The sequence below is a fragment of the Convolutriloba macropyga genome, unplaced genomic scaffold (assembly GCF_964194025.1).
Source record: "Convolutriloba macropyga unplaced genomic scaffold, txConMacr16.3 SCAFFOLD_953, whole genome shotgun sequence".
Lineage (NCBI taxonomy): Eukaryota > Metazoa > Xenacoelomorpha > Acoela > Convolutidae > Convolutriloba > Convolutriloba macropyga.
The window spans coordinates 35,613-52,607 of record NW_027449800.1 but is presented as its reverse complement, the minus strand read 5'-3'; the positions used below and the strand labels follow the sequence as shown (position 1 = coordinate 52,607).

Sequence of the window (16,995 nt, the reverse complement as noted above, 5' to 3'; positions counted from 1 at the left end):
GTGAGTTGACAGTTGAAATTTGATTGATGCTTTTGATGAACATGAAATTTTGATTTATATTTTTACCGTCTTTATAAAAGTCTATTAAAAAACTTTGCATGCTGTAGCAAATTGAAGTGAAGTTGGGTGAATTTTCAGGGAAAAGTTGCAAAATCAGTGTTTGATCAAGTTCTGTTTGTTTTTTGCTGTAATTTTAAAAAAGGTTCCTAAAATGTATTCTATGAGATGAAAGCATGATTTTTATGCCAACGCAGCTCAGAACTGTTTGAGCATTAAAATTAATATCCTTTGGGAAGTCACTAACATAACAAGGTGGTAGCTTTTGAGGCATAGTGGGAATGTTTTGTAGGGAAGAACAAACAGAATAAAGTAGGATTGTTTTTGGGCTTTGATTTCGTGAATTGATTGAAAAGGGGGAGCTAATTAAAATTCTAAATGAAAAGGCAAATAAGGAGATATTCGTTTGTAGATGAATTCCCAGTTTTATCTCAGAAGCTCTCTGAAGTTGCGTTGCTGCTTTTCATCATTTCCACTGAAAAGCCTCTACAGGTAAAAGGGTGTAGAAAGGTGCCGTGATCAAAAATGCTCAAAATAGGCTGTGATAATTGTGTAAGTTCAGTGGAGGAAATACAAGATAAGATCTGCTTTTGACAATCAGTACGCGAATTTTGATGATAGCTAATTATTTCAAAGAGGTATGTAAGGTAGCATTTGAAATGTAGTTAGCTGTCTAGTCGACTTTAAAGAGTTGGAAGAAATTGTTTAAGCTTCAATTAGACGAGCAATTAGACAAAGTTTAGAGTATTGGAATACAATTAGAGGGCCTGAACAGGATTTAGAGAGAGCCTTAGCATCTACTGAGAATTCAATTCTCACCATCGGACGATCGCGCCAGAAATTTGTGAGGTCATTTTTGATTGGCCTTAATTCGTGGTGTCGATATGTGTTGCCTCAGATCGAATTGAATTGGACCATAGAATGAGCTTAATCCATTTCTATTTTGGGACAATTTATAATATCAATAAAGAGCATCGAGTTCGCAAAACTTTTAAAATTTGTAATTGCTTTTTGTCCTGTGTCCTGGACGTTTATCTTATTTGGGTTGCTGTTTAATAGCAGCAAAGTCATAGCGACTATGTTGATCTCGTCAAGTGAATAAGCTGCCGAGTTGTTGTTTTTTGTTGAAATTTTGCCCTCAGATCAATTTGTCCAGGCAGTACTCTGACCTACGATCAAAAACAGCTGGATGAATAGAACGCTGCCTTTTGAAGAGTTAATAGAAATTAGCATCTCAATTGGCCAGCTATCAGCATTGCAGATACGCATTAGAAGGAATAGTTGTCAGTTTTTTTTAAAAAAAATCGCAAAAAATTAAGATTGTCAGCAGAAGTTTAAAATTTTCATTGTTTTGATTCTTTAACGCGAAAATAGCGATATACAATTTTTAAACCGTGAATGCAACAGTTTCTCCTGCTACATAGACATTATTAATTGCTTTCAAACAAAGTTTGTAGCAATTATATTTGTCGGTCTTTTTTGTGCGATTTTTCGCTTGACCAATTTTTCGTCTGACGCATTTGATTGACTTTTCGTCCAAAAACGGGATAAACAGGTAGCGCCCAGCGGGCATTAAGTGCTCTTAGAGCCTTTCAGCTCACTAGTCTTCAAGTATGCGATTCACAGAATCTGTTTTGGTTGGAGACTTATACTTATGGTGCAAAGGGAGGTTCTTAGAGATTGAATCCCCACCCCCCACTGTTGCCGCCCCATCAGCCCCCGGTGCACCCCCCCCCCCGCTGCGCTCACTTACGCCCCTTCAATTAAGCTAAAGCTAGCCTCACTAAACTGTGCCTAGCTACTGACGAAGCCAACCGCTCGCCGGTCGTTTGAGAGCATTTCGCCCGACGTTAGTCGGTTCTGTTTTTAAAAAAGCTGATTCAGTTTTAGAAGAAAAAGAACAAAATAATTTTACCAATTTTCTAAGTTGTAGTTTTTATTAGCCGCCCTCATCTTCTCAGCCGGTGATAATAGCGTTTCTATTTTCTTTTAAATTCAAAGAAATTGATTTGAATCGGGTGCTGTTTTTTTTAAAAATCTAATCACACATTTTGATGATTTTTGAAGTCAAATTGAAGTGATTTTTTGTCACGCCCAAACATGAAGCGAAGCGAAAAAGCGAGTGGTTTTGTGGCATAATGTTTCTTAATGTGAGACAATGGCGTGTGAACAAGAAGAAGGTTTCTCGCTTGTGGTTTTCTTACATGCGGCGATTGGACTTTACTGTTTTTCGATTTTTCATTTTTTAAATGATTATCCCAATCGATTCAGAGTCCAATATAGGCCATGATTTTTGTTAGTCAATGATAATTCTTTGAATTGTATCTGTCCTGCTACCTTTGTTCTGGAAAGTCTTGGTTAACATCTCTAATGCTTTTTTGTACTGATTTTAGTCTCTGTGTTCTCTCATTAAGGAACTTGAGTTTCATCACTACAAAATCCAATCAAAATCGTTTGCACTTAAAATTGTTTTTGTACAACAATCATTTTTTTCATCGTTTTGTGTTCCTTTGGTCCCAATTGGTGTTATAGGAATCAATATCGGCTATTTTTGCCGGGTATTTTTACGTTTTTCTGAAAGTGTGATTATCAGCGTATCGCATGGTATCAAAACTGCTCTCGAACGAACTTTGATTAATATGTTATTTATTTTTTGAGTTTGTGTGATCTAAATTGATCAGCATCCAGAAGTTTATGCAGCGGAACACAAGTGGCGGAAGTTTGCTAATGCAACTCATATGAAGTTGGACAAAATTTAGTTTTATTTTTCACCTTTAAATCGTAATTGTGGTGTGTAATAACAATGTGACTTGAAGCGCCTTAGTGTACTTAGCGCCCTAGTGACACACTTCACCTCCCTCTTTCGAGTGATGTAGGTTGTTGCAGAATTCGGCTCCTACAGGTCCTTCGAGAGCATTTCGTCAGTACTGTCGTTTGTTGGTTGTTTTCGTAATAGGTGAAAAACGTATAGTAGGAAATTATCATTAAAATTGTTTGAGAAATAAGAAAAAAAGTCAATTCGTGGATATTAATTTCTTCGGCAACCTATGAGCAGTGAGGTCTTACTCGAAAATGATGGTAGTGATTTTGTGACCACTTTTTTTAAATTGTTTTAGCTTATCTATATCAATACGGTGACTCACAATTTTTATTGCTCTAGACTATGGTTCTACGAATAAAATTTTTGTTCCTGGTTTTTATTTGCTCTCGACTGAAGTTTGAAGCCATTTATTGTAAATTTGATGGTTTTTATACAAAATTTGCTCTTGACTGGTTTTGCGTTTTTGTTCTGGAACATTCTTTGACTTTTTCCACACTTAATTTGTTCATTTTGAGTGATCTAAGTTCTAAGTTGCTCTCGGTCTGAAATCATGTTCGTAAAAAAACATTGTTAATTTCCTCTGGTACACATAAGAATAAAAAGCAAATGGTAAAAGAGGCAATGTAAAGTTAAGAATTATGTAAAATTATAAAATCATTAAATTACTTAACTAAAATGTGACATTACATTAGTAAGAAATAGCCTAAAATGCGATTATAAAAAGTTCTCACAATTTTATATGTACATCATGAAGATTTAAAAAAAATTGAAATCTAATGCTCTCAATGTCATCTTTCATATCAGTTACTTTTGGGTCCTTCAAAAATTCTTTCCAAAAATATTTTCAGTTCTTTTTTTAAGGAAGTAAATGTGCTTTTTTAAGTTCGTTGCTAAAAGCGATTGTGATTGTTAGGACATCAAAGACATTATAGCTGAGTGTTTAATCAGACTGCCAATCTGGGGGTCAGAGGTTCCCGGAGTGGTGTCGGAGTGATTTTTTTACACCCATTTAACTTTTCTAAGCTGCACCCCCTCTAAATAAATTGCCCCGCCTGTCATTCGAGAGTAATTCATCCGACATTAGTCGGTTTATGTTTATTATTGCTTGTTTTTTTGAAATTTTTGAATTATTTGAAACATTCAAAGCAGAATTTGGAGTTTCTGCGGCTAGAAATAATTTGAGTGTGTTTCTACTGAGGCCAAATATCTACCTGTTTCACAAACACTGAAGTGGCAAATTTAAAATAGAACCCGGCCATTATGAAGACTGTGTCAGGTTATTAGTTGACTAGAGAAAACACTTGGTATCATTACTGGCTTTCTTAGTTGTCAATTGGTAATCACAACTCTACTTATAATCATTTCAAAGTAAATCATCAAAGTAAAACAACAAGGCTCTCGTAATTCGATGAAGATAATCTGCCTTCTCGTACCTCATAATCTGAGTTCTTATTTGACGAATTGTTTCATGAAAAAATTCGGTTGCATCTTAAAATTTATTTGTTAAACTATATTTGTTAAGCCGTTCAAAAAGATTTTGCTTCGCTTATTCAACTTTTTTTAGTTGACTGTGATACAAATATTGATCAGGCTGCAGGTTTGTAATTATAAAAACTTGTTTCGCAATCCCTATTTTGTAAATTATTACATAGAATAACTTGCATCCAACTCATTTAAATATCGGTGAATTAAATTATGAATTATATCATTGACGTGTCTCTTGACTGGACTATTTCAGAATATGTTTGATATTCTTCAGTTCGGAGTTTAGTTTGTACACGTTTGTCCTTTTTTTCCTCCCGCAATGGGACGAAGACGATCAATATTGAAAGCAAACACAACAGTTACGAATGTGAATTCAAATGAGACCACATTTTGTGAGCAAGATGATACGTATTTCGGTCCAATGAATGAGGGTAAAAGACGCCGGCGGGTCAGTTTTAATAACAGTACGTATGTGCGACCAATTGCGAGAGTTGGTGTACAGTTCTTGCAACCACGTGAAAATGAGAACAGTGTTGGAACAACTGACGATTACCAGTTGCCCACGAGGTTCAAGTCGGCCGAGGAGAACTCCGAAGACTTTGCGGACTTCAGAACTGCGACAGGTGTGCATCGGCAAATGACAGACATCACTGAGGCGTCCTCGATTGCGTAAGTAGTGTTTACTATCGATACAATCATGCCAGCTGAAATGCTTGTTAGCCACTGGCAATGGTATGATTGAAAGAGGGTTGTTTGACTCCGATTTTCATATTTGTAGCAGTTACTTTGGTGTACAATAGCATCAAGTTTGGTACAACTTGGACAGCTCTTCGTTTGATAATCCGCAATGTGGGATTGACTGGTCTTTTCCGCTCATAGATGTATTCTATATTCTATCAACTTTGAATGACGATAGTGACATATTTGGGCTGAGATGACTGTTTTGACTATTGAATGAATGACTTTGACTGTGAATAATTGTTTCGGCAAAATAGTTCATTGTGGTAACTTTTATAGACGTTTTTTGCCCATTGAACTCATTTTCTGCTTGTATTCTGGTTGTTTTGTAGAAATAATTTTCATCGTAGCTGCAGCAACATTTACACTGCAATGCATTGTTTTTAAGGGCTTAAAAATAGTCACGAGCAAAATCGGCTCAAGGTTTCGGGATTTTTAATTGCTCTCGAACGAAGTTTGGGCCAATTATTGTAAATGTGTGTCTTTTTACGACTCGAAGAGGAGTATGGTTTTCGTTAAGTTGTTTTTACCGGAAGTACTATTTTTTCAAACGGCGTTTCAATCTAAGAGCTGAAGTGAGTAAAATTGCCGTTTAAACTGATTTTTCTCAGCGAGAGAAGGTTTTTGATCTTGCGCCGCGTTCAGTGGATGGCTTTTCGATTTGAAAGTTTTTTTTGAGAGAATGTCGCATATAGATAACAGCTTTTAGCCCTTTTTCGTAATTTGGTTTTTTTAGTCAGAATATTTTTTGATCGATGGTGCATCATTATGCAACTTTCTGAAATTAATACCACCAGAGCTTTTTGAGAGCTTAATAATGCGTTTCAAGTTCAAAATGGGCACTTTATTCTCACTTTATTTAAATTTGGCTTTTTGCGTTAATGTCTATTTTTTTTCATTGAGTAAACTTTTTCTGAAAAATTTGCATGGCCATTTCCGTTTGACAATTCAAGCATTGCGGGTTTTGGTCAATTTTTCTAAGTTTTGTTTTTTTCGTTTTAAGTAATAGAAAAAGTCTTTCGGTGCACAGTCAGAGCTTTTAAATAAGACTTAATAATAGCCGCAAAGCGATAGATGAGTCTATTATTGGCCTTCTCTTGGATTTTATTATTTCGTCAACAGGATTTTTTACGACCATATGACGTCACAATAACCACTTCAAATCTGTTTTTTTTTCATTTGATCATGCAATGTCAACTGAATTGCTTGCGTGACGTCTTTTTCACTCGTAGTGGAGAGTGTTTTTTGTTCGCGTGATTTAATTTTTGGTCAAACATGACTTACCTCACTCTCTCAAAATTTTTTGGTCCTCATTCTGAGGTTGGCTATTGTTTACTTTAATTCAACGAGATAAAGTCAATTGAGTGTGTTCCACTCTAATTCAAGGGTATTTAAGGGCAGTTATTAGAAGCAACAACCTCAGCATTTTTTAAAAGTTTTTCTGGTCTGTTTCTTTAGCTATATTTTTGAGACTGCAGATCTACGAAGCTATTGCGGCTGTTTTTTGCTTTTTTTACATTAAAGCTGTTTTCACTGTTTTAAAATTTAGATGATGGCTATTTGATTTCTATTATGGAGGATAGCTATGTAATATTCAAGACATGCATGCTCAAAAATATCCTCGTTTTTCTGTTTGCTTTTAGTTTGATTGTTAATATTCAGAAATTACGAACTAGTACTATTGTCACTGTTTTTTTTACATTGTGTTCGCACTATCCACGGTCTAGCATGTATATTTGTAGCTTTCTTCAAAGACCTAAAGTGTTTTTGCTTTACTTTTTTTAGTTGTTGGAAAAATTAAGTATTTTAGCCTTTTACTTAGACTTTTTCAGTTTTCTCAGTTTGCGATTGTTTTCATTTAGTATAATGTAGCCCGGAGATTTTGCGAAGTTTACTTGTCGAAATCCATAGTAATTTTTATTTTCTGTGTAGTTAGGTATGGTAACAAACGTTTTTTTTTGTATTCAAGTATTTTGCTTTCCTTTTTCATGCTAATTTAAATTTAGCAATGTTTTTAAACAAATAATTTAGTGTTTTCTTCAGTCCTAATTGATAGTTTTCTATTTGATATATTTTAGAACATTTTTCAAGCCGGTCAGGTTTTTTTCAAGAGGTTTCGAAGATTACAAAGTTTTGTGATTTCAAATTTTTACAGTAAGTTTTCTGTCAAAATTTTTCTGTCAAAATGCTTATATCGTTTCTGTATGACAATGAAACTGTTTTTATTTTGCTTGTTTCGATGTGAATGCTCGATGAAGTTTTTCGATACGACGGGGGCTAATATTTTAAACGTTTTTTTGTTAACTTTGGTGAGGAAATGCTTAATTGCTTTCCCACACGATAGTAGACACACTTCGAGTCGCTTCCGGAATATTCTTCCGGCTATCTTTTTTATGAAAAAGTTTTGCTTGGCGGCCGTTTTTGCTCTTCTAGAACATTTTGACTTTTCAATCGACTTTTTTGCGTTTTTCTTCTTCATTTTGGTGATCTCATTTGCTATCACTCCGAAGTTTGTTGATAAAAACGATTGTAGTGTAGGCAATTACAGTTTTGTAGCCGGGTGGTTATTGCTTCTTTCGTGGACTTCTCTAGCCGTCTGTGTTCGAGGGTTTCCTGGTTCGAGGGTTTCCCTAGCCGTCTGTGTTTCCTCACATAAAGAAAAATTCTAGTCTGCAGCCCCTGAATTAAAGTGCCCCGCATGCTCTTCGAGAGCAAGTTGTTTAACGTTAGTCGGTTTACGTTGTAGTTAATTTTTTTTTCATTTCAGCTGGCTATAGCGCTCCTATATTTTAAAACTCGCCGAACAAATTTTTTGCCTTATCATTTTGCCGATTTTTTGACTTTATGTGAGCTCCTTTTGACTTCTTTCGGCTAGATTTACTCTTCTCTTATTCTTCTTAAAGTGCTTTTAAGCAGCAGTTTTCAGGATAGTTATGTAAAATGAACACAAAAAAAATTAAGAGTAGATACTGGATAGATCCCAGTTTGAGATGCCCCGTGTTTTAACTCTGTTCGAATTAGTCTTAAATGCCCAATCTGATGTTGTTTTTTACTGATACCAATCCTGTATTCTCTAATTGAGAACAGTAGTGTTTCTAAACTCAATCTACCCATCCAACTAAATCTACCCAAAATACCTTGAATTTTAAAGTTTTTGTACAAGCAATATCGTACTTTCATTTCCATAGGGAGTTATGAGAATCAATCACGGTTTTTCCCCGCAATCTGTCTTTGAGTTTCATTTCTGCAACTCCACCTCCGAGACGCCGCGTTAAGATATTTTCAAACGTTGCCCGAAGCAACCAGAAATGATCTTGAATTAAGCCTCACAGCACTCAGGGACCACTTCGCGAATCAAGACCTTTAAGAAGTACATGTTCTTAAATTAGAACAATTAAGATTTGACCCAAAAATGGATAGCCTGGAAAATTTCCTAGTGAATTTACAAACAAAGTCTCAGCGTGCCTACTCAACGCCCAATCTGCCAGCAGTTGCAGCATTAGCGCTTCCAGGAGATGGAGGAGCAGGGGACAGAGCAGAGCACGCACGCTTCGAGGGAGAAACAGCCGCACGAGCTGCTAGATTTCAAGCAGCGGAGGACAACAAGAACGAACAGGTGAAACGAATCTTCATTAAAGCCATGCCGGGATGGCTGCGATCAAAATTGATGGAACAACCACCAGCCACGCTTGTTACCGATCTCTGCACCACTGCTCGACAACAGATGACAATTAGAGACATGTGCAGAAAAGATGACTATCCTGAAGATTGGTTCAATGAAATCAATAACGCCGTGTCCGAAAATTTGATAAATGCGCTCTCTTAATTGAACCAGACGCGAGATTCACTAGACAAAAGGCTACAAACAATTGACGAACGCATCACGGCGGCACAGATAGAAACAACAAAAAAACGAGATGTAACTCCCTCTCTCCAGCAATCATTTAATAGACAGGGGCAATTCCCCGCGGCGCCCTACACGCCCAGAAATAACTATGCAAGTCAAATGTATCAAAACTCTTACAGAGGAAATAATCTTAGAGGTCGAAACTTCTTTAATAGAAATCCGAGAACCCGATTCCCAAACACTAATGCTCAAGTGTTTTATCCTCGAAATTTCACATCGCAGTCACAATTTCGCATGCCCACCAGCCCATTTATGCCTGTGACTAGATCTGGCGGTACTTTCTGTTGTACATGTGGTTATCCAAATCATCGATCAAGTCAATGTTCTCAGAGAGGTAGGACTAATAATAGAGGAACCTCATTTCCATTTAACCGCCAATCAAAAAACTAATAAAGCCACCCTTAATGCCCAAAAGTCGCAAACAGTTTTCCAAATCTATAGAGCAGTCTAGCAAACTATTTAATCTTTACAATATAAATCCAAATATGAGGTCATCCCTTCTCCCTTATGTCAAAATTAAAATTAATAACGGAATAAGCCGTCGAGCACTAATTGACACCGGCGCTTGTGCAAATGTCATAAGCAACAGATTACTTCAAGAAATTACCGAAATTGACAAGAACGCAGCCAAACTGAAGCAACCAGATTGTACTTCAGTCAAAATGGCTGGAGGACAACTAGTCAGAATAGAGAAACAGGCCGAAATTAAATTTAAACTCGCTCACAGAGAGTTTGTTGAAGACTTCCTTGTCCTTTCCTCAACAAACTCGGTCATCCTTGGTAACCCCTTCTTTGTCAAGCATGATATTTCAATTAGCCCAAAACAAGCCCTTTTCAATTCCCCGATCTGACAGTTCAAATAAATGAATCAAGCCTGTAAACTGAAAACGACGAGCCGTAAGACATAAGATTCCCATTTACACAAACAAGAAGCACACAGTACTGCCCAACGAGCAAATTTTCCTGGAATGCTATCTATCAGACAAACCCGATCAGTTTGAAAACAAAATTGGAGTAATCACTCATGAAATTCTCGAAAAAGAAACAGAAATTGCACTAACTTCTTCGCTAAGTACTGTAGGAATGAATAGTACACTGTATGTCTCTGCTCTAAACGTAACTGAACACCCTATTACAATCAATAGCCGAACAAAGGTAGGCAGTTTCTCAATCCTTTCAACCGAGCAAGCCGATCAATTGATACAAATTGACCCACAACTGATAACGTTAGCAAAATCAAGAAACAAAGATGACTATATTGCGGAATTGAACAAATTTTTTTGCCTTCTCATTTTGCCGATTTTTTGACTTTATGTGAGCTCCTTTTGACTTCTTTCGGCTAGATTTACTCTTCTCTTATTCTTCTTAAAGTGCTTTTAAGCAGCAGTTTTCAGGATAGTTATGTAAAATGAACACAAAAAAAATTAAGAGTAGATACTGGATAGATCCCAGTTTGAGATGCCCCGTGTTTTAACTCTGTTCGAATTAGTCTTAAATGCCCAATCTGATGTTGTTTTTTACTGATACCAATCCTGTATTGTCTAATTGAGAACAGTAGTGTTTCTAAACTCAATCTACCCATCCAACTAAATCTACCCAAAATACCTTGCATTTTAAAGTTTTTGTACAAGCAATATCGTACTTTCAATTCCATAGGGAGTTATGAGAATCAATCACGGTTTTTCCCCGCAATCTGTCTTTGAGTTTCATTTCTGCAACTCCACCTCCGAGACGCCGCGTTAAGATATTTTCAAACGTTGCCCGAAGCAACCAGAAATGATCTTGAATTAAGCCTCACAGCACTCAGGCACCACTTCGCGAATCAAGACCTTTAAGAAGTACATGTTCTTAAATTAGAACAATTAAGATTTGACCCAAAAATGGATAGCCTGGAAAATTTCCTAGTGAATTTACAAACAAAGTCTCAGCGTGCCTACTCAACGCCCAATCTGCCAGCAGTTGCAGCATTAGCGCTTCCAGGAGATGGAGGAGCAGGGGACAGAGCAGAGCACGCACGCTTCGAGGGAGAAACAGCCGCACGAGCTGCTAGATTTCAAGCAGCGGAGGACAACAAGAACGAACAGGTGAAACGAATCTTCATTAAAGCCATGCCGGGATGGCTGCGATCAAAATTGATGGAACAACCACCAGCCACGCTTGTTACCGATCTCTGCACCACTGCTCGACAACAGATGACAATTAGAGACATGTGCAGAAAAGATGACTATCCTGAAGATTGGTTCAATGAAATCAATAACGCCGTGTCCGAAAATTTGATAAATGCGCTCTCTTAATTGAACCAGACGCGAGATTCACTAGACAAAAGGCTACAAACAATTGACGAACGCATCACGGCGGCACAGATAGAAACAACAAAAAAACGAGATGTAACTCCCTCTCTCCAGCAATCATTTAATAGACAGGGGCAATTCCCCGCGGCGCCCTACACGCCCAGAAATAACTATGCAAGTCAAATGTATCAAAACTCTTACAGAGGGAATAATCTTAGAGGTCGAAACTTCTTTAATAGAAATCCGAGAACCCGATTCCCAAACACTAATGCTCAAGTGTTTTATCCTCGAAATTTCACATCGCAGTCACAATTTCGCATGCCCACCAGCCCATTTATGCCTGTGACTAGATCTGGCGGTACTTTCTGTTGTACATGTGGTTATCCAAATCATCGATCAAGTCAATGTTCTCAGAGAGGTAGGACTAATAATAGAGGAACCTCATTTCCATTTAAGCGCCAATCAAAAAACTAATAAAGCCACCCTTAATGCCCAAAAGTCGCAAACAGTTTTCCAAATCTATAGAGCAGTCTAGCAAACTATTTAATCTTTACAATATAAATCCAAATATGAGGTCATCCCTTCTCCCTTATGTCAAAATTAAAGTTAATAACGGAATAAGCCGTCGAGCACTAATTGACACCGGCGCTTGTGCAAATGTCATAAGCAACAGATTACTTCAAGAAATTACCGAAATTGACAAGAACGCAGCCAAACTGAAGCAACCAGATTGTACTTCAGTCAAAATGGCTGGAGGACAACTAGTCAGAATAGAGAAACAGGCCGAAATTAAATTTAAACTCGCTCACAGAGAGTTTGTTGAAGACTTCCTTGTCCTTTCCTCAACAAACTCGGTCATCCTTGGTAACCCCTTCTTTGTCAAGCATGATATTTCAATTAGCCCAAAAGAAGCCCTTTTCAATTCCCCGATCTGACAGTTCAAATAAATGAATCAAGCCTGTAAACTGAAAACGACGAGCCGTAAGACATAAGAAGATTCCCATTTACACAAACAAGAAGCACACAGTACTGCCCAACGAGCAAATTTTCCTGGAATGCTATCTATCAGACAAACCCGATCAGTTTGAAAACAAAATTGGAGTAATCACTCATGAAATTCTCGAAAAAGAAACAGAAATTGCACTAACTTCTTCGCTAAGTACTGTAGGAATGAATAGTACACTGTATGTCTCTGCTCTAAACGTAACTGAACACCCTATTACAATCAATAGCCGAACGAAGGTAGGCAGTTTCTCAATCCTTTCAACCGAGCAAGCCGATCAATTGATACAAATTGACCCACAACTGATAACGTTAGCAAAATCAAGAAACAAAGATGACTATATTGCGGAATTGAACCAGCTTATCCAAGATTTCACCCAACACAAACCAGGGCAAACTAGGAGAGCTCCACCGGAATATAGTAAACTATGGTTTCCGACACCAGAAACATGCGAGGACGCAAGTAATTTGCCGTTGTTACAACAAAAAGTTTACGACCAAATATTAAATTTCCAAAAGTTGGAGAAGGTTGATCCACAAAGTAATGAAGAGGACCGTAAATTCTTTCTCAGCAAATTCAACTGGGACAATTCACCGTTAAATAAGAAGCAAATCGAAGAATGCGAGCACTTATTAATTGAATATTGTGACATTTTCGCCAAACACCGATTTGACGTCGGATGCAATACGGAACCGAAAATAAAGCTAACTCCAGAGCATGACCTACCCGTATATGTACAAGGACCACCAACCCCAATCCATCTTCGTGACAAACTGCATATTGTATTAGCACTGATGTACTACTATGGACTTATAACAACTTTGTCATAGTCTAAATGCAGTAGTCCATTTTTTGCTCACAGAAAAGAGTCAGGCAAACTACGAATTTTAATTGATCTGAGAAGAGTCAACCACCTACTTAAAAATGACTACCACAGCACAAACTTCCCAATCTCAAACATGGTCGATGCAACCAGTCATTTTGCAGGAAAAACATTGTTCACAAAACTTGACTGCTCGCAAGCTTATCATTGCGTACAGATGGCGGACGACACCTCAGTACAACTCTTAGCTTTCAATTTCTCATCAAGAACTTACGCGTACAAATTTTTAGCTCAAGGACTTAGCAAATCAGTTACTGGTTTTAGTTCATTCATTCGCCATTATCTAGACCCTTGTTTAGCAGCCGGTATATGCACACAATTCATTGACGATATTGGAAGTGCAGTAACAGAATTTAGTCAGCTACTTCCTAGTGTAAGGAAAATTTTCGATTGCATCCGAAGATCTGAACTAAAATTGTCACCAGAAAAATGCGAAATAGCCTCACAGTCAATCAAATTTTTGGGTAGTACAATTACAAATGAGGGAATAACCCCACAAGCAGAGAAAATCAAAAAGTTTTTAAAGAAGATTACGATGCCAAGAACAACTAAACAGGTCAAAAGGCTGATTGGCTTTACCCAGTTCTTCAGAAGTTTTAGCCCAAATCTAGGCGAGAAGCTTATACCGTTTTTTAAATTGTTACGTAAAGGAGCCGATTTCGAAGCGAAAGAAACACATTACAATGCATTAGAAACTGTGAAAAAGGATCTACTTGAAGCAACAGAGATGACGCTCAGATTGCCTAAACCTGGCCTACAATATGTCCTTCTCTGTGACGCAAGCTACTACGGAGCCGGATTTGTGCTTATGGTTGAAGATTACGTGACAGGAAAACAGTCAAAGGAAAAGAAAGTCTATGCTCCAGTATCTTTTGGATCACAACTTTTCACAACAGCACAGCTGAAGTTTTCAATTTATTACAAGGAATTTTTATCATTTTACTGTGCATTAGACCAGTTTTCCCACTACATCTGGGCATCCAGTCATCCAGTAATTGTACTCACGGATAATCGAAGTTTAACGCATTTCTTTCAGTCAAAAATCATTCCTCCATCACCATGGAACTTTCTGGACCGAGTTCTTTCGTTTAACATAAATATTGCCCATATTCCTAGCAAAGCTAACTATGCAGCAGATTTTCTCTCACGCGTACAGACGGATTAAGGAGCCAGCCTGTCCCTCAAAATAACAGACAAAGTACCAGTCGGTGAAATATATGTTGAATCTGAAGCAAAATCACCTGATGTTTCTATCTCGAATATCGACCAATTGACCAATGTCCCTGAATCAGAGATGGAAGAAGTTACCATTGTTTCACAACTACAGGAACTCGGACTTTACGATGCGTATATTGAACGAAAACGAGAGAATGGAGATGAAATGAATAGCCTCTTTAAGTTGAAGCGTGCGGAAGTTAACGCAATACAATATGCGAACCAAGCTGATCTTTTGAACGATTTGACGGATAGAGAAGAAATATTAGATTTGGCGAGTGAGCAAACAAAAGACGAGGAGATTACGCATGCAATTGAGTGGAAACGCAACGGCCTAAGTGGCAACTTGAAGTATGCATCCCGACGGTTGAAGAAATACGCGAAACAGTTTGACCGTTTGGAAATTGAAAACATGTTATGCAGACAATTCTTTGATGACACAGACAAAATAATTTTCAAGCAATACTGTCTGCCAAAGCATCTCTGGAAAGAAGTAATCTATAGACTACACAACTCACCAACAGGAGGACATTTGGGAATACTTCGCACAATTTAAGAATTCCGAAACCGATTTTACTATCCTGGTTTTACTGAACATTTCATCGATTTCATCAAAAACTGCATTACATGCCTACAGCTCAAGCAAACAACGAACAAGCAACTGCAACCACCATTACAGCCTGTATCTTCACTACAGTCATTTCCCGGAGAAATGTTGCAAATCGACTTAGTAGATCAAAAAGGCCCAATTTACAATTTTGTCCTTAGTGGAATTGACGTGTTTACGAAGTACTTGTTTGCAGTACCAATGACAAATGGTAGTGCCGACAAAGTTGCCAGAGAGCTTTTGAAGATTTTCTTCCACCATAGCTACTTACCTAGTACATTACTGAGTGATTTAGGAACAAATTTCACCTCAAAGCTAATGGCTGAATTAACGAAGTTACTCGAAGTTAGACTCAAACTTGCTACGCCGAAGCACCCACAGACAGTTGGAGAAGTGGAACGCTCACACGCAGCACTTAAACGAATCCTAAAACTCAATTCCAATGAACAGTGCAACGATTGGCACAAGTATGTACCGCTTGCAACCTTTATACACAATACATCGTATCATTCTTCAATTATTTGTTGCCCGACAACTCTATTTCATGGACGCGAACCTGTTAAACCCCTTGATCTCCGTTTTTCCACACGAGCAATGCAAGCAGTTGAATTCAGTTCAGATTACGTTTCGCAGCTACAAGACGCATTGCTTCAAAAATTTGGCGAAAATAAACAAAGACTTTTAGATTCTTACCAGCGATACAGAAGTTACTATGATCAAAAAGCTGAAGCACAGCCACTCAAATTGCATTCACATTGCTTACTACTAAACCCTCGTTTAACAAGACAAAACGATTTTACTCAGAAAGCAGTTCAAACATGGCTACCACTCTATAGATTCGAAAAAGTCTTAACAAATTCAAATTATATTAGAAAAACAGGCACAAATTATACTCAATGTGTTCATCGGATCGGGCTAAGACCTATCAAACTGACAGAGCCACCAGACGATATACAGGAAATTGACCCTGTGAAGTTTGAAGCGGATCCGTCGAGAAGAACAACTCGAAATGAGCCAGAACTATTTGACGAGTATATTCCAAATCTATTAGAAGAGGAGCACAGTGCCGCATTTTCAAAGACTGCAACAGTTCAACCCTCGCATATACGCCTCGGCGTAACTGTTTCTCTAAAAGGCGCTCCTGTAGTGCCATTGGTAGCACCAGTACCTCCGATAGTGCCGGTAACACCGCCAATACTTGTAATACCGCAACCGGAAATCAGAACACCTTCACCAATGAATTCGCCAAGAAATTCGCAAGAAAATTCACCCCGTGCCAGCCTTTCAGATAGCCCCAAGATTATTGCAACACCGGGAAAATTTCAGTATCCTGAGAGCCCCTCTGGAGCTGCTGAGAGCGAGAGAATTAGAGCAAACGACGAAGAAGATACAGAACAACAACCGGGACCAAGTACTCGAAGCAATCAAAACAGAGTTAACTTTGCAAATGCGCGGAGTCAGAAAATTTGAATGCTGGAACCTGTAGCAAGCTACGGTTCACGTTCACAAACGGCACGACTGCCCGAATCTCACACACAGCCACCAATCTTAACAGAAGAACAAAAACACCAAATAATTACAGAATCATCGCGCAGATCAAGAAGGGATCAAACTCCAACTAGAGAAATTAAACTAGACGAAGTCCGATCTAGCATTGAGAGATATCAACGAGGGTCAACTGATGAGAACAGACGAGTAATCCGAAGCCAGTCAAAGAGCAAACGAACTACTTCAAACCTAAATGTAATTGAAATTCGAAAAACAAGAGCTAAATTCTTCTATCATAGAGGTGATTTTCTTAACTCCAGAAGCCCTTTTGCACATTGAATATCAAGCGATATGAAGATGAGTAAAGGCCTCGCTCGGCAAATTGTCAATTACTACCCCGAAATGCTGCAAAGTCAAGAATTTGCGCAAAAACCACCAATAGGTTCCGTTATCTCATTTTATGATACGAATTTAAATGAATATATCTTCAACCTGGTCAC

General features: G+C 37.9%; 1 protein-coding gene across 1 annotated transcript in view; it reads left to right on the top strand.

The window, feature by feature from the left end:
• The first annotated feature begins 4,596 nt into the window (after nucleotides 1–4,596).
• Nucleotides 4,597–16,995, top strand: part of LOC142355339 (uncharacterized) — a 30,718-nt gene continuing 18,319 nt past the window's right edge. Inside the window, exon 1 of the mRNA XM_075407539.1 lies at nucleotides 4,597–5,032. Within this exon, the coding sequence (XP_075263654.1) occupies nucleotides 4,683–5,032 (350 nt within the window). The 5' untranslated portion in view covers nucleotides 4,597–4,682. The remainder of the gene's footprint in view (nucleotides 5,033–16,995) is intronic.